We start from the raw sequence: 26,300 nt of genomic DNA on the forward strand, positions 1-26,300 counted from the left end.
ATATTGCATACTGATTAAGGTTAGTGGCTCTGGTGTTAAATCCAAACACAGCCACTTACTAGTTTTTGACCTTGGCAAAGTAATTAAGGTCTTTGGTCCTTTATTTTTCCATCTGAAAAATGGAGATACTAGTACCTGCCACAGCAGATTCTTGATCAGATCAGGTGAAGGCCACAATACAGTGGCTGCCATGTAATATATGCTTGGATACCAGTCTTTTATTTTTTAATTTAGTTTTTTTTTAATTTTAGCTGGGTGCTCCTGCATTGCTTGGGGGAGAATCAATAAATTCCTGCTCTACTTACTGTAGAGACTTTCTTTGTGAGGATAGCTCACCTGCAAATGAATTCTGGTCTACTCATCTGTTATAGGAATGCATGATTGAAGCTTTTGCATGTTTTATCATCTAGTCATTAGCAGTTGAGGTGAACTCTCAGATGTGCCTCAATTTTAGATGTTCTGATGTGCTCCTCAAACTTGGCAAGTACAAGATTTACTAGAGAGTCAATTTAAGCACGGATTCTTGCCCCACCTGTATCCCTCCCTCTCCCTACCCCTAATCTCATTTAGTAGTGGCTAGTTTGCTAGGGCTGCTCTGATGAATACCAAACACTGGGTTGGCTTAACAATAGGAATTTATTGCCTCATGATTTTGGAGGCTAGAAGTGCAACATGGAAGTATTAACAGAGTTTGCTTTCTCCTGGAGTAGAGTTCTGCCAATCCATGGCACTCTGTCTCTTGTGTCAATTCATCTGATTTCCACTGACCTCAGGCTTCTACTGATACCTGGCTTCTTGTGACTTCTGTGTCCAATTTCCTTTGTCCATAAGGACTCCAGTCATATAGATTAAGGTCCACCTTGATTCCATTTGCCCTATTCTAAATAGGATTTTTAAGATCCTTTTCACAAATGGATTCACATCCACATTCTAGGTCACCTTCACATATTCATAGATAAGTATTTACAAGTGGGCTAACTCCCACAGGAATGTGGATTAAGACTTAAACATGCTTTTTGTGAGGTACGTGATTCAATCCCAAACAAGTAGGTTTGGAGAGAGGATTGAGAATTTGTATTTCTACGAGGATCCCTGATGATGCTCCTGTTGCCAGTCTTTGAATCACAATTTCAACAGGGCTTTTCTACAGTTGTGCCAACTAATACGGGAGCCTCTAGCCACATATGGCTATTGATCGCTTGAAATGTCGGTAGTTCACATTAAAATGTACTGTAAATGCAAAGTATGCACAGGATTCTGGAGATTTAGTAAAAAAAAAAAAAAGAATGTAAAAATCTCCGTTCTTTTTAATAATGATAACATGTTGAAGTAGAATTTTGTATGTGTTGGGTTAAATGTAGTATACTTTTAAAATTCATTTCACCTGTTTTTACTGTTTAATGTGGCTAGCTGAAAATGCAAAATTGTATACATGGCTCAATTTTGTCACCTGCATTATAGTGCTAGTAGCGCTTTTCTAAAGCATACTGCCCATCTCTTTAAAGTGTTTTCTAGAGCCTCCTTTACAAAGCCTCAGTTATATAGCCTGTTTTCAAAATCATGCTATTATGAATAAGCCCTCTAAATTGAGTGAAAACCCATTCATATTTTCAAGTGATAATGAACACAGTAACTTTATATGGTTCAAGGAACTCCCAGTTAGTGAAGGAAACAACATGTATTTACAAGACACCTTAGTCATTTCTCAGGTATGGGTAAGAACAGTGCTAATTTGAAATCTTATCTAACTATTACTAACTGGTAGTATTTTGCCTAATTTTTAGTTGTTGTGCTCTTCTTGATTAAGATGGTACAAAGACATTTGTCTTTTGGATTAGCTTGCTTTGCAATTACATGAGCTTTAAACTGGTTAATTTTTTTAAAAAAATTGTACTATTTTGGGTCAGATATCTTGTTGAACCAGCATTTGGGATCTTCCCTTTTCATTTGTCATTGCAATTTAGTTGTAACTCCTTAAGCAAACGTAGTCATTTGCTTTGGCTATGTTCTTTATGGGTGAATGATGATCAGATTTTGTATGATCTGGAACATTTTTCGGTTCTAGATGTAGCTACTACCACAAAGCTAATTCCCAAGCACCTCTGCACTTAGACCTTAGATTTATTTTTAGCTTACAATTTTACCATACATACATTTTATATGTATATATATTTTTTATTTTCCAATTTTATATTTTTGCTCAAAACTGAGTAATAAAGTATCAATATTTCATCAGTGATTGAAGACCTACACAATGCAGTTTTTTTTAATAAGAAATTTTATTTTGAGATAAATTCAAACTTCCAGGAACAGTTGCACAAACAGTACAAACCCCATACATAGAACTTCAGCATACCCTGACCCCCCTCCCCTGATACCCTGATCTACCACCTTTAACATCCTGTCACACCACCATTTCTTTCTTTCTTTCCCTCCCTCCCTCCCTCCTTCCCTCTTTCCCTCCCTATCATCCGTCATCTATTGCTCTGTCTTCTGAACATATGAGAGGAGGCTGCACACATCCTTGAAAAAACAATGTAATTCACATATACATTTCCCATGAACAAGAACATTCTTTTATGCAATCCCATTAAATGCAGCTAAGAAGTTCAAGAAATTCAACCTTGATAGAAAGCTTGCATTCTATATTTCCTTTTTTTTTTTCCGCTGAAGTCCCATCTGTGTCCCTTTGAGTCTCCTCTCCTCCATCCTCAGATCCCATCCAGGATCATCCTTGGCATTTAATTGTCATTGCCTATTTAGACTGTCTTTTTCTTTTTTTTTTTTTTCAATTGTGGAAACATATATACAGCCTAAATCTTCCCATTCCACCCCCTCCCTAGCATTCCATTAGTGGGATTAATCACGTTTAGAATGTTGCAATGCTATCACCTTCCCACCATCCCTTTCTAGAAGTTTCCCTTCACTCCAAACAGAAACTCTACACTCATTTCTTAACTCCCCATTGCCCCTTCCCCCACTTCTCGGAACCCCTACTCTACTTTTCATCTCTGTGGTCATATTCTCTGATACTTTCTTTGTGTTTACCGTGGGGCTTAAATTTAACATCTTAAATCTATAACAATCTTGTTTTTCTTTGATACCAGCTTAACTTCAATAGGACACATAAACTATGTTCCTATACTCCCTCATTCCCCCAGCTTTATGTAGTTCTTGTCAAAAATTACATATTTTACATTGAGTCCAAAACCACTGATTTATCATTACAGTTTATGTATTTTAGATTCTGTAGGAAGTAAATAGTGGAGTTACAAATCAAAAATACAGTAGTATTGGTATTTATATTTACCATGTGATCTTCAGTGGTACCCTTTATTTCTTCATGTAGTTTCAGTCAATTGTTTAGTGTCCTTTCTTTCAGCCTGCTCAGCTCCCTTTAGCATTTCTTATAGGACTGATCTACTGGTGGTGAAGTCCCTCAGCTTTTTTCTCTGTTGGTAGGTCTCCCTTTCTGAAGTAGGGCAGGTCTTTTATTAGCAAAATCTCTCAGCATTTGTTTGTCTCTGAAAAATTTAAGCTCTCCCTCAAATTTGAAGGAGAGTTTTGCTGGATAAAGTATTCTTGGTTGGAAATTTTTCTCTCTCAGAGTTTTAAACATGTCATGCCACTGCCTTCTCGCGTCCATGGTGGCCGCTGAGTAGTCACTACTTAGTCTTATGTTGTTTCCTTTGTATGTGGTGAATTGCTTTTCTCTTGCTGCTTTCAGAACTTGCTCCTTCTCTTCAGTATTTGAGAGTCTGATCAGAATATGTCTTGGAGTGGGTTTATTTGGATTTATTCTATTTGGAGTTCGCTGGGCATTTATGCTTTGAATATTTATGTTGTGTGGAAGGTTTGGGAAGTTTTCCCCAACAATTTCTTTGACTAGTCTTTCTAGACCTTTACCCTTCTCTTCCCCTCCTGGGACACCAATGAGTCTTAAATTTGGACATTTTATTTTATCTATCATATCCCTGAGATCCATTTCAATTTTTTTGATTTTTTTCCCATTCTTTCTTTTGTTCTTTCATTTTCTGTTCTGTGGTCCTTGAGAAGGCTGAGTTGTTGTTCACCTTCCTCTAATCCTGTATTATGAGCATCCAGAGTCTTTTTAATTTGGCCAGCAGTTTCTTTTATTTCCATAAGATCTTCCGTTTTTTTATTTGCTGTTGCAGTTTCTTCTTTATGCTCTTCTAAGGCCTTCTTTATGTCCTTTATATCCTGTGCCATGCTCTTCTTCATGTCCTTTGTATCCTGAGCACGCTCTTGTTGCCGGTCTGTAATTCTTTGATTAATTGTGCCAAGTACTGTGTATCTTCCGATCTTTTGATTTGGGTGTTTTGATTTGGGTTCTCCATATCATCTGGTTTCATCATATGCTTTAAGATTTTCTGTTGTTTTTGGCCTCTTGGCATTTGCTTTACTTGATCCCTAATTTGACAGTACTGCAGCTTGGTGGCGTACACTTTAACTAACCAGCAGATGGCATCTGTGAGTCACCTATTCCCCTCAAGTCAGTTCTCCCCCACTTTGTCCTTGTGGTGTGTGGGGGTCTGATTCTTGTGGCGTCCAATTGGTGCACCAAGTTTGGGTGTGTTGCTGGTGCTGTCTGCCCTGAATGTGCGGCGTGTGTCTGGGTGGTTAGGCAGGCAGGGCAGCTTTAATAATCAAACCTCCCAGGTGTTCCTGGAGATTTAAGGCTGTTCTCTGTCGCTGACCCACAAGTCCTTGGTATTTGCGTAGGGTCCCTGGGATTTCTGAGCGGTTCCGCCCTCCCAGCTGTGCTCTTCCAGGACCTCTGCTGAGGGAGGGCCGCGCCATGTCACTAGTGCGCGCTGGCCTGCCAGGGAAGCCCTGGGTCTCTGGGCCATGCAGCGGCGCTCCCAGCCCGCTTCAAAGATGGTTGAATGGGACGCGTTAATTTCCCCCTGTTTGCACAGCTCCGCCTTCCCAGTTTCGGGACAGTCAGCCGTGAGTGTATTAACAGCTTCTGTCCATGGCTGATACTGTGGCTTGTGTGTAGTGCTGCGGGAAAGATTACCCGTCACACTGGGTTTCTTGGCGCGGCTCTGGGCTGTGGGTCTGGCCCCGGGCAAGAGCATCCCCCGCCCGGTGGGGAAATGACTGCAAGGAATGAGGTTTTTTTTTCTCCTTTTGGCTCCCCTCTGCTCCTCTGGTCGAGACAATCAGTGGGTGTGGGAAGGGGTATCCTCCATGCCAGACACCAAGGCATTAGCCCAGCCTGCTCCCGCTGTGCTTCACTGAGTGGCTCTCCCCGTCGTATCTGCAGCCACTCTTGGGCCTTTTTTTTTAAAGAACTAGACCATCTCCAAACACCAGCCCACCATTTCCCCACACCACAGCGTGGCTGCGGGACTTTCAGCCGACTCACTTGTTCCAGAATGCAGGCTCTTGGTTTCACCAAATGCACTTTCCCTGTGGATTTAGCAGGCCTTGTCTGGCTGGTGCATAGCTGGCTGTGGTGTTCTTGGTCACTTTCTGGTTTTTATCTAGTATTTTTCACGGAGGTGTTTTTTTGCCCTGTCTCACCTAGTGGCCATCTTAGGTTCTCTCCTGTATATTGTTTTGGTAAATACATGTAGTCATATATGACTTTGGGGGATGGTTAGAAATAGAGTCCTAGGGAATTCAGTAAATTATTCATTTATTTATATGATGGCTTCAGATATTTGGTATTGGACTAGATGACCTAACCCTTACTATCCCTTCTAACTCAGTTTCTATTTTTGTGAATTGGTTCAGTTCATTTTTTTTTTTTTTTGTAATGTTTCTTGGGTATACTTTTATTTTCTTTAAAATGTTTTGAAGATGTATCATTGGTGACCCATAAGATAATGCCAGAGCATTCATTTTACAGTTGTTTTTTATTCATTCTGATTTTGTCAGGGAGAAGAGGTAGCATGTAGTTAATACTTCCTTGTGTTATTACTTTTTTTTTTTAAACAAAGTCAGAAATCTATAGTCTCAGTCTTGGGCGGGCAATGGTTTTTAGTCAGAATTTAGTAAGCTTGGTTTTTGTGTTTTGTTTTGATTTTTAAAATTTACCATTATCTTCTATTTATGGGTCAATGAAAGATATTTCCAATTAGAATTGAATTTATTTAACAAAAAGTAATTTTAATTATGGGAATTTTAAGTAGGATTTTGGGTGGTACATAGAAAAAACATGGCAGAAACATGAAAGAGTAGGTGAATGATTTAAGTATACAAGTGATTCAGAACATTTAGGCTTTTTATCTGTATTTATGTTACTGTTAATCTTTTATTATGTATAATGTACATTCAAGTATGTTAACTTATCATTGCCAGGTTTCCATGGATCTCAATAGTGCTAGCACTGTTGTTCTTCAGGTCTTAACCCAGGCCACCAGTCAGGACACTGTGGTGTTAAAACCAGCTGAGGAACAATTGAAACAGTGGGAGACACAGCCAGGTTTTTATTCTGTGTTGCTGGTAAGTTGCTCTAAAATATTTTACTTTTACTTTTAGTAAGTCAAAAGTTATTTTAATTGTTCTAAAATCATACTTGAATTGGAGGTTTACTCAAGTTGAAGCTGATCTGAATGTTTCACCTGACATTGCTACTGCCATTATCTTATTAATTAGGGCATGGCTCATTGAGAATGTTTAAGAGATATTGTTGATGGATGTATGAATATCATCTTCTGTTATCTTCTGCTCAGAAGGCAGCACTGTGGTAATTTTCAATTTCAACATGCTAATGCTGACCCCAGTACTGTAGGTAGTACACATTAATGTCTTGTCTTCATCCCTACTCCAATTTTTGTTGCCAGAGTTCTTCAGCTCTTCCCACTGCAGCATTAGAGTCAGGTACATCCTACTTAACGTATTTAACATTAATACATTATTTATTCCTTTCTTATCTTAAAATTTCATGTTCTGAAAATGTGGGAAATAGTATAATATTTAGTTAACAATATGTGTTTTAATCCTTTCTGGAAGTTTCTAGCTTTTTGTTAATTAAAATTATTTTCATAATGCCACAGTAAGTGAAAGAAGTCATTTTATATTGAAGACCTTCCATAGTCTTTTTTTCTGAAAAATTGATAACTCTCATTAGTGTCTGAGATTTAGTTTCTGACTAGGACAGTGAGGTTACTAATTGGGTCAAAAACTGAACCAGTATTTGTGACTTCAGTAAAAATCTGATAAAATTGTTTGCTATGTCTTGCAGAAAAGAATAAAATATAGCAATTGACACACATATTTTGACTTCTTGGCTAAAATGTTTGAGTTGTTTCTTAAATTTAGGAAACTATTGGTCATGTTCGTAAGATATGTAAGAGCTGTACTTAATATCCCGAATGTAACATGGAAATTGGCTGTTTGGCTCAGTAACTAAAAGATAAAGAAGAAACTAATTTGGAAAGACACTTAAGAAATAGGATCATGTTTGTAATTTTTGGACAAGTGTAAATCTTGAGAAAATTAGCCTTGTGTTTTTTCAGGACAAAATATAAGCCACTTTTTTTTTGGTCTATCTTTTTTTTTTAACTGCAGTTTTACTGAGATATACTCATCTCCATACAATCCATCCAATACAGTCATTGGCTCGTAGTATAATCACAGACTTGTGCATTCATTACCACAATCAGTGTTAGAACATTTTCATTACTCCAAAAAGAAAAACCCCATACTCCAATTAGCTGCTCCCCCCCCTTTTCTTTTATTGCAATATTCACTTTATTGTGGTGGTCTGGAACCGGACTCACAGTATCTCCAAGTTATGCTGTATTTGCTGACTTCTTAATACGTGTCAAACTGTAATAGGCCCTGTATATAAAATAGTGAACAGTCTGTTTTTTTTCTCTTTTAATTTTTTTAATTCAATTTTATTGAGAAATATTCACAAATCATACAGTCATCCACAAAGTACAATCAGTTGTTCACAGTACCTTTGTACAGTTTTGCCTTTATCACCACAATCAATTTTTGAACATTTTTATTGCCACAAAGAATGAATAAGAATAAAAATTAAAGTAAAAAAGAATACCTGAAACATCCTGTATCCCCCAGTCCCTCCCATCATATAGTTGTGCATTCATTACCAAAATCAATTTTTAAACATTTTCCGTACTCCAAAAAAAACCATGAAAACAAGGATAAAAATACAAGTAAAGAAGAACACCCAAAACATCTTATCCCCCCCAACCTCCCTATTATTCATTTAATTTTTGTTCCTGTTTTCCTACTCATCTGTCCATACACTGGATCGAGGGAGTAAGGACCACAAGATTTGCACAATCACATGGTCACGCAGAGTAAGCTATATAGATATAGAATCATTTTCAAGAATCAAGGCTCCTGGGTTGCAGTTCAACAGTTTCAGGTACTTCCTTCTAACTATTCCGATACACTAAAACCTAAAAAGGGTACCTGTATAATGCATAAGAATAGCCTCCAGAATGACCTCTCGACTCTATTTGAAATCTCTCAGCCACTGAAACTTTATTTTGTTTCATTTCTCTTCCCCCTTTTGGTCCAAGAAGCCTTTCTCAATTCCATGATGCCAGGGCCAAGCTCATCCTTGCGAGTCATGTCCCACATTCCCAGGGAGATTTATACCCCTGGGAGTCATGTCCCACCTGGCGGGGAGGGCAGTGAGTTTACCTGCAGAGTTGGTTTAGAGAGAGAGGCCATATCTGAGCAATAAAAGAGGTTCTCTGGGGGTGACTCTTAGGCACAGTTTTAAGTAGGCTTAGCCTCCTTTGCAGTAACAAACTTCATAAGGGCAAGCCCCAAGATGAAGAGCTTGGCCTTCTAAATTGGTAGACTCCAATGCTTGTGAGAATATCGGTAATTCCCTGGGTGGGGGAGTTGAATATTTCCACTTGTCCCTCCAGTCCCACAAGGGAGCTTTGCAAATACATTTTAATTCTCTGCCTACATTACTCTGGGATGTATCGGGGCTTCACACTAACCTGTACAAACCAACCAGATTTCACTCCCTATTCAAAGTTTCATGTAATTATCGTGTTTAAATAAACCGACCATACAAGTTAAATTATATAGTGTATTACATAAATATAGATTTTGCAGTGAATAAACGTCTCTTCTTTGGTCTCACAGAGAAGTTGAAGTTTTAAAACACTGTAAATATTGTCCTTTACCCTTTAATCTGATTCACCTGAGTCCTAACAATGTGTGCTTCGTTCATATCTCTAATTGAAGTCTGATCTCTTTTTCAGCCTCTTTTAACATTTGCTGACATGTGTAGCTGCTGGACTTTGGCTCTGAGTCTCAGGTGTCACACAGATACCAAAATTCCAGGGACTGACCAAGTTGTATACAAAGAGCTCTACATCTCAGAATTTAGAAATACCTATTACAACTCAGGAATAGATGTAACTGCTGTAAGAGCTTACAATCTAGGAACCTTTACAATAATCTTCCCCTGATAACCTATGCTCTCAGATTCAGTTCTCAGCCCCAATTTTTGCACATTATAGTTAGTCCATATTAGTGAGGCATTATAGTATTTGTCTTTGCATTTCTGGTTTATTTCATTCAACATACTGTCCTCCAGGTCCATTCACCTAGGTGCATACCTCTCAACTTCATTCCTTCTTGTAGCAGCTCAATATTCCATTGTATGTATACACCACAGTTCACCATTCCTTTCATCAGTTTGATTTCCCCTTAGGGCCACCTCCATCCACTGCGAATCATGAATACTGCTGCCTTAAATCCCACTGTGCAAATGTCCGTTTGTGTCTCTCTTTTCAGTTCTTCCAAGTATATACCCAATCATGGGGTTGCAGGACCATATAGCAGCCCCATGCTTAACTTCTTGTGGAACCACCACACTGCCCTCCAGATGGGTCACACCTTTCTACTTCCCCACCAACAACGATTAGGTACTTCTCTTTCTCCACATTTTCTCCAGTACTTGTATCCCTCTGGTCTTAGCCCCCTTTTATTGGCACTTAGCATTGGTCTGGTACCCTTGTTACAACTGACAGAAGAAAATTAAAACATTTCTGTAAACTATAGTCCATAGTTTGAATTAGGTGTATTTTTGCCCATATACCACCGTTTTATTAACGCCTTGTAATGATACATGTTTGTAAATTCATGAAAGAACATTTTTATATTTGTACATCTTAACCACTTACATTTTCCACCACAGGGTTCACTGTTATAGAGTCCCAGGTTTTATCCTCTAGCTTTCCTTCTAGTGACATACCCAACCCTAAATTTCCCCTTTCAACCACATTCACACAAAATTCAGCACTGTTAATTATACTCACAGTAATGTGCTACCATTACCAGTATCCATTTACAAATATTTACAATCAACCTAATTATAACTTCTGTATAAATTAAGCATCAGCTCCCCATTCTCTACCCTCATTCTATCTTTTGGTAACCTGTATTCTAGATTCTAACTCTTTGAATTTGCTTATTATAATTCATTTATATTAGTGAGATATATAATATTTGTCTTTTCATGTCTGGCTTATTTCTTTAGTTCCTCCAGGTGTGCAGTTAGGTCTTCAATTTTAACTCTTCTTTTTTTTAAATGCAATTTTATTGAGATATATTCACATAACATACAGTCAGTTGCTCATAGTATCATCATATGGTTGTGCATTCATCACCACAATCAATCTTTGAACATTTTCATTACTCCAAAAATACAATAAAAATTAAAATGTAAACGAACATCCAAAACATCCCATTCCCTCTTCCCCCCATTGTTCATTTGCTGTAACACTCATGCATTGTTTTTTTAACTTTATCAAAAAATTAAAAAACAAACAATAAAAAAACACATGTCAAACAAAAACAAAACACAGGAATAAGAAAAAGCAACCTAAAATAACTACATTTAATGTAGGTGTTTAGTACTGTAAATTTCCCTCTCAGCACTGCCTTCACTGCAGCCCATAAGTTTTGATACAGTGTCTCATTTTCATTCACCTTGAGATATTTTCTGATTTCTCTTGCAATTTCTTCTTTGACCCACTGATTGTTTCAGAGTGTGTTAACTTCCATATGTTTGTAAATTTTCCAGTTCTCCGGTTATTGATTTCTGGCTTCATTCCATTATGGTCAGAGATGGAGCTTTGTGTGATTTCAGTGTTTTTAAATTTATTGAGGCTTGTTTTGTGACCCAAATGTGGTCTCTCCTGGAGAAGGATCTGTGTGCACTTGAGAAGAATGTATATCCTGCTCTTTTGGGGTGCAGTGTTTTGTATGTCTCTTAGGTCTGGTTCATTTATCATGTTATTCCAGTTTTCTGTTTCCTTATTGATCTTCTGTCTCTTGATGAGAGTGATGTATTGAAGTCTTCAACTATTACTGTAGAGACGTCTATTTCTCACTTCAGTTTTGCCAGTGTTTGCCTGATGTGTTTTGGGGCACGGTGGTTAGGTGAATGTTATTTCTTCTTGGTGGACTGGCACTTTTATTAAAACAGTTTTGCATTTTAAGTTTATTTTGTCTAATACTAATAGCTACCACAGCTTTTTTTCTACTCTTTGACTGGATTATCTTTTTGCAGCCTTTCACTTTCAACCTGTTTGTGTCTTTGGGTATAAGGTGAGTCTCGTGTAGGCAGCATGTTGATAGAGCATACTTTTTTTAATCCATTCTGCCAATCTGTGTTTTTTTGATTGGGGAATTTAATCCATTAACATTCAATGTTTTTACTACAAAGGCAGTATTTATTTCAACCATTTTATCCTTTGGTTTTTGTATATCTTACTTTTGTCTCTCTTTTTACCCTTTTAGTTACCCTTACTGACTTTCTTCACTTTTACACTCTCCTCCAAGCCTCTCTCTCTTTCTTGTCCTTTCAGCCTGCAGAGCTCCCTTTAGTATTTCTTGTAGGGCAGGTCTCTTGTTGATGAACTCTCTTAGTTTCTGTTTACCTGTGAATATTTTAGACTTTCCCTCATTTTTGAAGGTCACTTTTGCTAGAGAAAGAATTCTTGGCTGGCAGTTTTTGTCTAAAAGTATCCTAAATGTATCATACCACTGCCTTCCTGCATTCATGGTTCCTGCTGAGAAACTGACATTTAATCTTATTGCTGTTTCCATGTATGTGATGTGACGAATCACTTTTCTTTGCCTCTTTCAGGATTCTCTCTTTATTTTTTGCATTTGACACTGATTAGTATGTGTATTGGAGTAGGTCTATTGGGGTTTATTCTGTATTGAATATGTTGGACTTTTTGGACATTTATTATGTCTTTCATCAGAGTTGGGAAGTTTTCGGCCATTATTTCTTCAAATATTCATTCTGCCCCTTTTCCCTTCTGTTCTCCTTCTGAGGCACTCATGACATGTATGCTTGTGCCCTTCATGCTGTATTCAAGTTCCTGAGACCCTCCTCAATTTTCCAGTGCTTTTCTCTATCTGTTCTGTCTGTGAGATTTTGAATGTCCTGTCTTTCAGGTCACTGATTTTTTCTTCTGCCTGTTCAAATCTACTGTAGTGTGCCTCTAGAGTATTTTTAATCCTTTCTGTTTTACCTTTGATAAGTTCTGTTAACCTTCTTTTCATACTTTCAAATTATTCTTCATGCCTACCCAGTGTCTTCTTTTGCTTTTTTTTTTTTCTCTCTCCCCCAGTGTCTTCTTAATATCTTTTATCTCTTTAGCCTTGTTTTCCTTCATCTCCTTGAATTTATTTAGGAGATTTGTTTGAACATCTTTGATTAGCTGTTCCAAATTATGTTATCTCCTTTGACTTTTTAAATTTGTTCGTTTGACTGGTCCATGTCTTTCTATTTTTTAGTATGGATTGTCATTTTTTGCTGATATCTAGGCATCTGATTATCTTGGTGAGTTTACTCCGAGGGTCAGTTTCTCTCTTGTCTAGGGATTTGTTGTTGATTTGCTTTGTATTAAGGGTCTTAGACACTGGTTCATCAGTATTTCCCAGTCAAAACAGTGCCAGGGACCCATAAAGGCATCACAGACAAGTTCCAAAAGGCCCTGGGGAAAGGGTCAGAAAAGATGCCCAAAACCCTTTTTGTCTTTTCCCTGAGGCTGTGTTTCCTGACCTGCCTGGCAGATGGTGCTCTTTGTCAGACTGTTCTCTGCAGCCTAAGCCGACAGTGTGTTTGTCTCCTGCTCCACTCCTGCCACAGGCGTGGTAGAAATAATGGCATGGCAACCCCCCTGGGCTGGCTAAAACAGCAGGACCCAGCACTATAAATTCACAAAAAAGCTGTGATCTGCACTTGGCTGTGCTCCATCCCCATTCTTGGGGAGGAGGGCTTCTATTTCCCTCTTCATCCACAGTAACGAGCCAGGCAGCCAAGGACCAGACCTGAGACTACTTGCTTGAGAATGTGGAATGGGTGCCAGTGGCCGTAGCTGAGTGAGTTACAGTTTTTCACCTCAGTTTCTCAGTCTCTTCATTCTACCTTTTCCTGGGTATTGCATAGTGCTCCCCTGGTTTCCAGAGCCCCAGAGCTGTTGTTTCAGACAGTTCTTGCTTGTCCACTGGCTGTCCTTGGAGGAGAAGTGAGTACTGGAGCTCCCAACTCCACCATCTTCCCTTCAGGTTCCCCTGTACAACCCTTTTGAAATATTTTATTTTAGTTACTGCTGGACCTGAAAAACAATAGACAGTTCTTTGTTAACTGTTGGCTTTTTACATAATGTATGAATTATTAATAATATTATTAAGTGCCTAAAACCTTTTTGCTAGCTATAATTTCTTAAAGAGATACTAAAATATCTTTAGGGTAGAATTGATTATATTTATAATAGATTGAAGAGCTGCTGGGTATAAGTATGTAAGTTCAGTCTTCTTTTTTCCCAGTACTCATTGTCTTGGCACATTTAGTCATTTTTTTGCCTCAGCTGTTAATTCTAGTTTAGGGACTTTGAAATTTCTATACCTGATCTCAGGCTTGTGTTCCGGCTGAATTATTCAGAGTGCTTATGGAATATTTCTATTCAGTTGACATCTGCAGCGTGATTTTTCTTGGTTCCCCAAATGTAGCTAAGACAGGCTGTTCCGATTTGCTAAAGCTCCTGAAATGAAAAATACCAGGAATGGATTGGCTTTTACAGTGGGGGTTTATTAGTTCACAAATTTACAGTTCTCAGGTCATGAAAATGTCCAAATTAAGATATCAAGAGGTAGATATCTTCTGCGAAGAAAGGCTGATGGCGTCCGGGGTTCCTCTGTCACATGGGAAGGCACTTGGCTGACTCTGCTGAACCTTCTTTCCTGGGTTTAGCTTCTGGTTTCTCTGGCTTTCTCCAGAATGCTCTGGGCTTGTCTCATCTCCTCTCTTAGCTTCTCCTGGGGTCAAATTCTGGATTACGTATTTTAGCTTCTCTCCAAAATGTCTCTCTCAGCTTCTCCAAACATCTGGGTCTTTTAGCTCTTGAGCTCTCTCTCTTTCTCCTGGAGCTCTCTTAAGGACTCAAATAAACTAATTAAGACCCACCTTAATGGGCAGGGTCACTTCTCCATGGAAGTGATCTAATCAGAAAGTCCCACCCACAATTGAGTGGGTAACATTTCCATGGAAACAGCCTAATCAAAAGATCTAACCACAAAAGGTGTGCCCCCCTAAGAGTAGATTAAAAGAACATAGTCTTTTATGAGGTACATAACAGATTCAAACCAGCACACAGGCTGAGAACTCCCAACTTCCACAACATCCCCACATTACTCCCATTAATTCATTCATCTACCCAACAAATATTTATGAAGTTTTTCTTATGCTAGGCACTGTGCTAGGCTCCAGGGATAAGAAAAGATTAAATCTAGTATGGAAGGTGGACCTGTGAAATGTCAAAATAAAATGTGATTAATGTGGTGAAAGAAGTGCAATTGCAATGGAAACCCAAAAGAGGGACTCGGACTCAAATACCAGGATTCTAAGGGAATAAATGGGAGTTAAATGACTGTAATATTTTTTCCATGCGTACACATGATTTTTGAAAAATGGGATTATATTATAAATCCCTGCTTTATTTAATGTATACATTTTCCCAATGGCACACAACATGGTTCCACATCATTGCTTTTGGTCTTGGTGTTTTTCCCACATAAGAATATGTTCAGAGGTCAACTCTTGGGCATTAAGTTAGTTTTGTTCTGAGGTTTAGTGCAATTTCAGTTAGTAAGTATTTACTTATTTATTCTTATACATTACCATATTCCTGTATATTCCTATATATTTGTCCTATACAACAAACTACTGGAGATAAATTTTTTCCTCATATCAAATTATTTTTTAACTGTGATAACATGTATATAATAAAATTTACCATTTTAACCATTTTTAAGTGTACAATTTCCTGGCATTAATTACTTTTACAATGTTGTGCTACCATCATTGTCTTCTATTACTAAAACTTTTTCATCACCCAAGAGAGATACTCTGTACCCATTAATCAGTAATTCCCCATCTCCCCAATCCCCAGCTTGTGATAACGTGTATGCTACTTTCTGTTTCTATGAATTTACTTATTCTAGATATTTCAAGTAGGTGAAATCATATAGTATTTATATTGTCCTTTTGTGTTTGGCTTATTTCACTTAAATTGTTTTCAAGGTTCATCCATGTTGTAGCTAGCACTTATCAGAACTTTCTTCCTTTTCATGGAAGCATAATATTCCTTTGCATGTATGTACCACATTTTGTTTATCTCTTCATTTGTTGATGGACACTTGGGTTGCATTCACTTTTTGGCAGTTGTGAATGATACCCCTGTGAACATTGGTATATAAATATCTGTTTGAGTCCCTGTTTTCAGTTCTTTTGGGTATATTCCTAGAAGTGGAATTGCTAGGTCATGTGGTAATTCTATGTTTACTTTTCTGAGGAGCTGCCAAAATGTTGTTCTTGATAGCTGCACTGTTTCACATTTCAGCCAGCCTTGTATAATTTCTTTGCCTCCTCACCAACACTTATTTCCATATTTTAAATAGTAGCCATTCTTGTGGGTATGAGGTAGTGTCTCATGGTGGTTTTTATTTGCATTTCCCTAATAGCTAATGATATTGAGCATCTTTTCATGTGCTTTTTGGCCATTTGTATTTCTTCTTGGAGAAATGTCTATTCAAGGTCTTTTCTCATTTTTTAATTGGGTGCTTGTCTGTTTAAAAAATTCTGAGTTGTAGGAGTTCTTTATATATTCTAGATTTTAAACTCTTATACATGAGTCCCAATTATTTTCTTCCTTTCTGTAAGTTGTATTTTCACTTCTTTGATAATGTCCCTTGATGCATTAAAGTTTTGAATTCTTATGAAATTCAACTCTTGTATTTTTTCTTTTACTCTTGTTTTTGGTGTCATATTTAAAAATCCATTGCCTAATACAAGGTCCTGAAGATTTTCCCCTATGGTTTTAGCGCTTATGTTTATGTTCTTGATCCATATTTGAGTTAATATTTGTATATGGTATAAGATAGGGGTCCAGTTTCATTCCTCTGCATGTAGCACAGGACTCTTTGTTGAAGAGACTATTTCCCCATTGAGTGAACTTGGCACCCTTGCCAAAAATCAGTTGGCCACAGATGTGCCATCTAGTTAAGGGTGCTTCTTTCTTTTTTATTTTTTTTGAATAATAAACTATTTTTAGCGCAGTATTTGGTTTGTAGAAAAACTGCGCAGATAATACAGAGTTTCCATATACCTCCCATTCTCGTAATAAACACATACAAAGATTCATCTACTATTGACATCTTGTGTCAGTGTGGTACATTTAATTGATGAACCGGTAATGATTTACTTTTAGTATCCAAAGTCCATTGTTTATATTAGGGCTCACTCTTTGTGTGTACTGTTCTATTCATTTTGACAAAGGAGTAATATCTATGTACCAATACGGAATCATACAAAATAGTTTCATTGTCCTAAAAATGCCTTGTGCTTCACCTATTCATCTGTCCCTCCCTCCCATTCCCCTAAATCCGTGGCAACCACTGTTCTTTTTAGTATTTCTACAGTTTTACCTTTTCCACAATGTCATATGGTTGGAATCATACAGTATGTATACTTTTCAGACTGGCTTCTTAATCTTAGCAATATGCATCAAAGCTTCATGTTTTTTTGTGTGGCTTGATAGTTCATTTCTTTTATTGTTGAATACTATTCCACTGCATAGATGTGCCACAGTTTGTTTATCCATTCACCGATGGAGGTTATCTTGGTTGTTTCCATTGTTTCTGGTAATTAAGAGTAAAGCTGCCATAAACATTCACATGCAGGTTTTTGCGTGGACATGGGTTTTCAACTCCTTTGGAGCACAATTTCTAGATCATATGTGGAGCTTATGTTTGGCTTTATAACAAACTGCCAAGCTATCTTTCAGGGTGGCTATACCATTTTGCATTCCCAATAATAGTGAATGAGAGTTCCTTTTGCTCTACATCCTGTCTAGTTTGGTGGTGATTTTGGTGTTTTGTTTTGGAATTTAGCCATTCTAATAGGAGTGTAGAGGTATCTTGTTGTTTTAATTTCTAATCCCCTAAGGATATATGATGTTGAGTATTTTTTCATATTCTTATTTGGCATATGTGTATCTTCTTTGGTGAGGTGTCTGCTCTTTCGCCCATTTTTTAATTGGGTTGTTTTCTTATTATTGAGTTTTAAGAGTTTTCTTTATATATTTTGGGTACAACTCCTTTGTCAGATAGATATTTTGCAAATTTTTTCTCCCAGTCTGTGACTTGTCTTTTCATTCTTTACTTCGGTGTCCTTCTCAGAGCAGAAGTTTTTAATTTTAATCAAGTCCTACTTCAATTTTTTCTTTCAAGGATTGTGCTTTGGAGTTGTATCTAAGAAGTATTGCAAAAACCCAAGGTCGCCTGTTTTTCTTCTATGTTATCTTTTATAAGTTTTATAGTTTTGCATTTTACATTTAGGTCTGCAATCTATGAGTTGATTTTTATGAAAGGTATAAAGTCTGAGTCTGGATTCATTTTTTTTGCATGTTGATGTACTATTCCAGCACCATTTTTTGAAAAGACTGTCCTTTCTCCATTGAAAGGCCTTTGTTCCTTTGTCATAGATGAGTTGATTGCATTTGCGTGTGTCTATGTCTGAGCTCTCTATTCTGTTCCATTGATCTATTTTGTCCATTCTTTTGCCAGCACCATACTGTCTTGATCATTGTAGCTTTAAGTCTTGAAGTTGGGTAGTGTCGGTCCTCTGATTTTGCTCTTTTTCAGTATTGTGATGGCTATTCTGGATCTTTTGTCTTTGCATATAAACTTCATAAATTTTTTTATATCCACAGAATAACTTGCTGAGATTTTGTTTGGGATTGCATTGAATCTGCATATCAAATTGGGAGGAACTGACATCTTAATAATACTAAGTCTCCTATTTATGTAGATCTTTCTTGATTTCTTTCATCAGAGTTTTATAGTTTTCTTCATGTAGATTTTATATACATTTTGTTAGATTTATATCTACATATTTCTTTTATTTCTGGTGTTAATGTAAATGGTGTTGTGTTTTCAATTTCAAATTCCAGTTGTTCATTGCTGATACATAAGAAAGCAGTTGAATTTTGTATATTAACTTTGTATTCTCCAAAATTGCTTTAATCAGTTATCAGTTCCAAGTTTCCAAGTGTTTTTTTTTTTTGTTGTTGTTGTTAACTTTTTTGGGGGATTTTCTATAAAATCACATCACCTGAGAACAAAGATGGTTTTATTTCTTCCTTCCCAATCTGTATACTTTTTATTTCCTTTTCTTGTCATACTGCATTAGCTAGGACTTTCAGTGTACTATTGAATAACAGTGGTGAGAGAGGGCATCCTTTTCTTTTTCCTGATTTTAGGGAGAATGCGTCTGGTTTCTCAACATTAAGTATGATGTTGGCTCTATGTGTTTTGTGTATGTTCTTTATCAAGTTGAGGAATTTTCCCTTTCTTCCTAGTAGGATGAGGGTTTTTAACAATGAATGGGTGTTGGATTTTTGTCAGATGTTCTTTCTGCATCTACTGAGATGAGCATATGATTTTTCTTCTGTAGTGTGTTGATGTGGTAGAATACATTAATTGATTTCTGACTGTTTTATCAGTCTTGCAAATCTGGAATAAATCCCATTTACTTGTAATTCTTTTAATTAATTGTTGGAGTCTATTTGCTAATATTTTGTTGAAGATTTTTGCATCTGGGTTCATCAGAGATATTGGTCCATAATATTCCTTTCTTGTAATGTTTTTGTCTATTGGGTATTAGGAAAGTGCTGGCTTCATTAAATGACTTAGGAATGTTCCTTTTGCTTTATTTTCTGGAAGAGATAGTAGAGAATTGGTATCATTTCTTTCTCAAATGTTTGGTGGAATTCACCAATGAAATCCTCTAGACCTCTGGTCCATTCTGTTTTGGAAGGTTATTAATTGCTAATTCAATTTCTTTAATAGATATAGACCTATTCAGAATAACTTTCTCTTTGTGTAATATTTGGTAGATTGTTCTTTCAAGGAATTTGTCCATTTTGGTTAACAAATTTGTGGGCATAGAGTTTGTAATATTCCTTTATATAGATTTTTACAAAGAAATAGAACACTTTAGTTCTTAATGCATATAATGTTTTAAATTACAGTGTAATAAATATTGTTATTCTTTTCATTTCCCTATACATTTATAACTGACAAAAAATATAAAGAATGTGGAACAATCATACTTTTTTCCCATTGACTGTTCAGATTACTTTATATGGTTTTGGCCTGCAACATCATTTTTACGATCCCCCAGTGCCATAAAGAGCAAGGGCTGCCTTTATTTGGTTTAAGAGAATGAAAAAATTATTTAAGCAGTAGTCAATTCTGAATTGATATTATTCATATCATATTTTTTATATGATTTAAAATATTTTGCTCATTAAACTTATTTGTCAGTATGATTGTTTTGATAAGAATAGTTTGAAATAAGGTTGCTTATTTCATACTGCATATTAATAACGATGGTTTGACTAGTAGTTAGAATCTTTCAATCTATACTATGGTACTTATTTAGAAAGGTACTTATTTTAGTTTTGCATATGTATTTCTGTTTGAGGGGGGTTATGTTATTCATTTGAAATACAATTAGGTTTGTTTGTTTCTGAGTTTAATATTTTATTATGGAAATTTTCAAGCATATTTAAAAGTAGAATAGTATAGTGAATCTCCATGTACCTGTTACTTAGCTTAAACAATTAATATTTCTGAGCTGGTATTTTATGGAGCTATATCTAATTAACAAAAAGAATATGATTACAGTAATAAAACTTAAAACACTGAAATAAAAAACCTTTTAGTGCTTTATTGTGGGTATATTAATTATACTTTTAACTTATTACATATTCATTATAATACTGTGTTTTTTTTTTTTATAGAATATCTTCACAAACCACACTCTGGATATAAATGTAAGGTGGCTTGCAGTCCTGTATTTTAAAAATGGAATTGATCGCTACTGGAGACGTGTGGCACCTCAGTAAGTTTCATTCCCACAACCCCCAATGCAATCTTTTCCAAATTAAAGAATATCTAGGAATGTATCTGTTTATCTCATTCTTTACATAAATGAATGCTTTAACTACTGAAGAAGGAAAGGGTCTATGCAGTTAATTACAAATCGATCTCTACATTTTTTTCTGGAGAGGTAGGTTGTATGTTGGCCTTTTGCTTGTGAGCATCATTGCATCTCTAAATTTTATGGATGCAAAATAAATGCAGAGTGAATAATGAATAAGTCAAGTTGAAAAATCTTTTTTTTTTTTTTTTGACAAGTGTGAGATTAGGATTTTTTTTTTTTAAGTGAAGTTGTGGGTTTACAGAAAAATCATGCATAAAATACTGGGTTCCCCTATACCATACTATTATTAACAACTTGCATTACTGTGGTACATTTGTTACATTTCATGAAAGCATATTTTTATAATTATACTATTAACTATAGTCCATGGTTTATGTTAGGGTTCACTGTATTGTTCAGTTCCATGGATTTTTTTTTTAATTTTTATTCTAGTACCATATATACAACCTAAAATTTCCCCTTTTAACCACATTCCAATATGTAATTCAGTGTGATTAATTACATTCACAATGTGCTACCATTACAGTGCACCAGCCATTACCAAAATATTTACATGTGCAAAATAGAAACTTTGTATATTTTAAGCCTTAAGTTCTTGTTCCCTGCCCTCTCCCCGGCCTGTGCTAGCCTGTATTCTAGATTCTGACTCAGTGAATGTGCTTATTCTGGTTATATCATATCAGTGGTATCACACAATATTTGACCATTTGTGTCTGGTTTATTTCACTCAACATAATGTCTTCAAGGTTCATCTGTGTTGTCGTGTGTATCAGAACTCCATTCCATTTTACATCTGAATAATTGTTCCATTGTATGCATATACATTTTATTTATCCATTTGTTATTTGATGGACAAATTTATCCATTTGTCATTTGATAGACACTTGGGTTGCTTCCATCTTTTGGCAATTGTGAATAATGCCACTATGAGTCCCTGCTTTCAATTCTTTTGGTTACATACCTAGAAGTGGGATTGCTGGGTCATATAGTAATTCTATACTTACCTTTCTCGGGAATTGCCAAACTGTTGTCCATAGCGGTTGCACTATTTTACATTCCCACCAACAATGAATGAGTGTTCCTGTTTTTCCACATCTCACAAACATTTGCAGTTTTCTCTTTTTTTAATAGTAGCCATTCTGATTGATCTTAAGTGATACTGCATTTTGGTTATGATTTGCATTTCCCTAATGGCTAATGATGTTGAGCATCTTTTTAAGTGCTTTCTGCCCATTTGTTTATCTTCTTTGGAGAAATGTCTACTCAAATCTTTGGCTCATTTTTAAATTAGGTCTTTTGTCTTCTTGTTGCTGAGTTGTACACTTTCTTTATATATTCTGTATATTAAACACTTACCAGATATGTGGTTTCCAAACATTTTCTCACATTGTGAAGGCTATTATTTTAAACTCATAATAAAATCCTTTGATGCAGAAAAGTTTTTAATTTTGATGAAGTCCTGTTTATCTGTTTTTTTCTTTTGTTGCTTGAGCTTTGGGTGTAAAGTCTAAGAAATCATTGCCTAACACAAGATTTTGAAGATGCTTCCCTACATTTTCTTCTAGGAGTTTTATGGCCCTGGGTCTTACATTTAGGTCTTTGAACATTTCTGGTTTACATTTGTATATGGTGTGACATAGAGGTCCACCTTCATTCTTTTACTTATGGAGATCCAGTTTTCCCAGCACCATTTGTTATAGAGACTATTTTTTCCCAAATGAGTGGTCTTTGCCCCCTTGTCAAAAATCAGTTGGTCATAAATGGGAGGGTTGATTTCTGAACCCTCAGTTTGATCCCATTGGTCTATGTGCCGGTTTGGATGTTCTGTGTCCCCCAAAACTTCATGTTCTTTGATGCAGTCTTGTGGTGGCAGATGCATTAGTTGATTAGGTAGGAACCTTTTGATTGTTTCCATGGAGATATAACTAGTAACACCTTTGATTAGGGTGTGACCTGTTGATGGGATTGTTTCCATGGAGGTGTGGTCCTGCCCATTCAGTTTGGGTCTTGATTTAGTTACTAGAGCTCTATAAAAGCTCGGGAACAGAAGGACTAGAGAGTGCTGCAGCTGTGGGACACATTTTGAAGGCGGCCATTGAAAGCTGACACTGACATTTTGGAGAACACCATTTTGAAACACAACCTGGAGCAAGCAGATGTCAGCCACATGCCTTCCCAGCTAACAGAGGTTTTCAGGCTGCCAATGGTACCCTATTGAAGGTACCCTATTATTGATGCCTTACCTTAGACACTTTATGGCCTTAAGACTGTAACTTTGTAATCAAATAAACCCCCTTTATAAAAGCCAATCCATTTCTGGTGTTTTGCAAAATGGCAGCATTAGCAAACCAGAACAGTCTATATGTCTGTCCTTGTGCCAGTACTATGTTGTTTTGATTAGTGTGACTTTGTAATAAGTTTTAAGATTGGGAGTGTGAGTCCTCCAACTTGGTTCTTTTTCGAAATGGTTTTGGCTCTTCTGGGACTCATAACCTTCCATATGAATTTGATGACTGGCTTTTCCATCTCTTCAACAGAAGGCTGTAAAAATTTTGTTTGTAATTGTGTTGTTTCAGTAAATCACTTTGGGTAGAACTGATATCTTTACAATATTTAGTCTTCCAATCCTTGAACATGGAATGTCCTTCCATTTATGTAGGCCTTATTTGATTTCTTTTAGCAATGCTTTGTAGTTTTCTGTGTCCAAGTCCTTTATATCCTTGATTAAATTTATTCCTAGATATATGATTCTTTTAGTTGCTATTGCAAGTGGAGTTTTTCCTTGAGTTCTCCTTCACATTGTTCATTTCTAGTGTATAGAAACACTACAGATTTTTGGGTGTTGATCTTGTAGCCCATCACTTTGCTGAATTCATCCATTAGCTCTAGTAGCTTTTTTTATGTGTTTTTTCAGGATTTTCTGTATGTAGGATCATGTCATCTGCAAATAGGGAAAATTTTACTTCTCCAATTTGGATACCTTTTATTTCTTTTTCTTCCCTAATTGCTGTGGTTAGAACTTTCATGCTTTTTTATCTATTCTGCCAATCTTTACCTTTTTACTGGGGAATTTTAACCATTATCTCCTTAGCATATCCTTATAGTTTTTTCTCTGCATTTTTCTTCATCTCCTTGGGCATTTTGAAGATAATTTTTTTAAATGCAATTTTATTGAGATATAATCACATAATATCCAATCATTCAAAGTGTACAATCAGTTGTTCCCAGTATTGTCATATAGTTGTGCTTTCATCACCACAAACTGAACATTTTCATTACTTCCAAAAATAAAATGAAAATTAAAATAAAAATGAATATCCAAAACATCCCATTCCCCTCCTCCCCCATTGTTCACTGGCTTTTTTTTAATACAGTTTAATTGAGATATATTCACACACCCTATAGTCATCCACAGTGTACAGTTATTCACAGCACCAGATCAATTTTTAAAAACCTCTTCTCATATACCCACAATCTTGTCTTCTTCATTGACGCTTACTGGATTTTTATTTTCTTCCTTTGGGATGGCCATCATTTCCTGTTTGTTGTTGTTTTGTACTCTTTTGTTGTACATTGTTCATTTTATTATTTTATAATATTCATTTCCTGAGGTATCTGTTTCTTGAGCTTATATCCAGCTAGTGATATGACTGAGATTTTTCTTGAGAGTCAGTAGCTAAGGCAACCAAGGAAACTTAAGCCGAAAGAACCCTTCACAGTTTTTACAAATTGGATTTGAGTTGGCTGGTGTTGTCTTTCAGAGTTCAGCCCTCCTATCAAGAAGTTCAGCCCAAGGTGAATGCATAGTGTGGGGTCCTCCCTGTCTTTTGTCGGCCTGTGTTTTTTCCTGGGCTTGTGTTTGCCTGTGGTCTTAGGTGTTCTCCCATGTATAGGAGTTTGGATCCCTCCTATAACCCCTAGGAAATATACCTTTTCCCTCTCCTGGGTGTTCTGCAGCACTTAGAGCAGGTGAGCCTTTGTCCCTGCCACCCGCTTTGGTTGTTTCGTACTCTGCTTTCACTGTCTCAAGTTGCTTTTCCCTTGAGGGCAAATTCTGGGAGGGAGTGCATGCTGGATAGGGATTTCCCAAGTCAACCTTTCCTAGCTGAAACAAGGCCATTGTTCAAGTTTGCTAAAACTACTGTTATGCAAAATACCAGAAATGGGTTGGCTTTTATAAAGGGGATTTATGAGGTTTCAAAATTACAGTTCTAAGGCCATTGAAGTGTCCAAAATGAGGCATCAGCAAGAGGATACCTTCACTGAAGAAAGGTCAATGGCGTCAGGAACACCTCTGTCAGCTGGGAAGGCACATGCTGGTCCTTTGCTCCTGGGTTCTGGTTTCAAAATGACTTTCTCCAAAATGTCTCTGGGCTTCTGTCTCTCTTATCTTTTCTCTCTCAGCCTCTGTGCATCCTTGCTTGTTTTCCCAGGGTGTTTCTCTCTAAGTGTCTGTGGGGTGCTCTCATAGCTTCTCTGGGACAAACTCTGGGCTTCATCTCTTAGCTTAACATCTCCAAATGTCTTTCTGTCTTGCATCTTCAAGCGTCTCCAAGCGCCTGGGTCTGTGTCGGCTCTTAGCTTCTCCCGGGGGCATACTCTGGCTTATGTATCTTAGCTTCTCTCCAAGATGTCTCATTCAGCTTCTCTGAGCTCCTTCTCTTTGTGAGGTCTCTTAAAGGACCTAGTGATCTAATTAAGACCCACCCTGAATGAGCTGGTTCACACCTCCCTGGAAATAATTTAATCGAAAGGTCTTACCCACAGTTGGGTGGGTCACATCTCTGTGGAAACATTCAGTCAAAAGGTCCCATCCTACAAGATTCGACTAAAAGATCATGGCTCTTCTGGGATACATAACAGCTTCAAACCAGCACAGCCAGGGACTGACAGAGGGAATACTGGCTCTCCAATTGCCCTTGGAGGGATTGATGAAAGTGCCAGGAAGGGCACTAGGAGCCTCCCCCACAGTTACCCCAAGCTGCACTTTCTTGTCTTGGTCCCTGCACAGCAAATACAGTCCCAACAGCTCTAAGGAAGCATAGTGTCTTTAAGTCTCCTTTGCTTGCTGCCTTTGTCTGGGCTGTGTTGGAACAATGGCCATCCTCAGAGCTGGGTCTCCAGTGATCTGAAGTAGCTAATTAAAAGCAGTTATCAGTGCTTGGACCATGTTTCAGTTTGCTGAAGGTGCCAGAATGTGGTACACCAGAAATGTGCTGATTTTTACAACAGGGATTTATTGGTTTACAAATTTACAGTTCTAAGGCCATGAAAATGTTCCAGTTAAGGTATCAATAGGAAAATACCTTCTTTGAACAAAGGCTGATGGCATCTGGTGTTCCTCTGTCACATGGGAAGGAACATGGCTGGCATCTGCTGATCCTGGGTTTCATTGCTTTTAGGTTCTGGCTCTTTCAGTTTCTGTGGGTCCTTGCTTGCTTCTTCCAGGGCTTTTCTCTCTAAGCCCTCTGGGTGTTTCTCTCTGTGTGAGCTCTCTCTGGGTGTTGTGTGCGCATTCTCTCTCTCTCTTGCTCTCTATGTCTCTTTCTCATGCTGCCTTTTTTTCTTTTATCCTCATAAAGGACCCCAGTAATGGATTAAGACCAACCTTGGGTGGGTCACATCTCAGTTGAAACAACCTAATCAAAAGGTCCCACCCACAGTAGGTCTGCACCATGGGAATGGATTAAAATAACATGTCCTTTTCGGTACATAACAGCTTCAAACCAGCACAGAATGT

At 37.1% G+C, this 26,300-nt stretch overlaps 1 protein-coding gene across 1 annotated transcript in view; it reads left to right on the forward strand.

Moving 5' to 3' along the window:
- Positions 1-26,300, forward strand: part of IPO11 (importin 11) — a 297,051-nt gene that overhangs the window by 34,204 nt on the left and 236,547 nt on the right. The window contains exons 2-3 of the mRNA XM_037799092.1: positions 6,331-6,474; positions 20,358-20,458. Of these exons, the coding sequence (XP_037655020.1) occupies positions 6,337-6,474; positions 20,358-20,458 (239 nt within the window). The 5' untranslated portion in view covers positions 6,331-6,336. The remainder of the gene's footprint in view (positions 1-6,330; positions 6,475-20,357; positions 20,459-26,300) is intronic.

Source organism: Choloepus didactylus, chromosome 11 (genome assembly GCF_015220235.1).
Source record: "Choloepus didactylus isolate mChoDid1 chromosome 11, mChoDid1.pri, whole genome shotgun sequence".
NCBI lineage: Eukaryota > Metazoa > Chordata > Mammalia > Pilosa > Megalonychidae > Choloepus > Choloepus didactylus.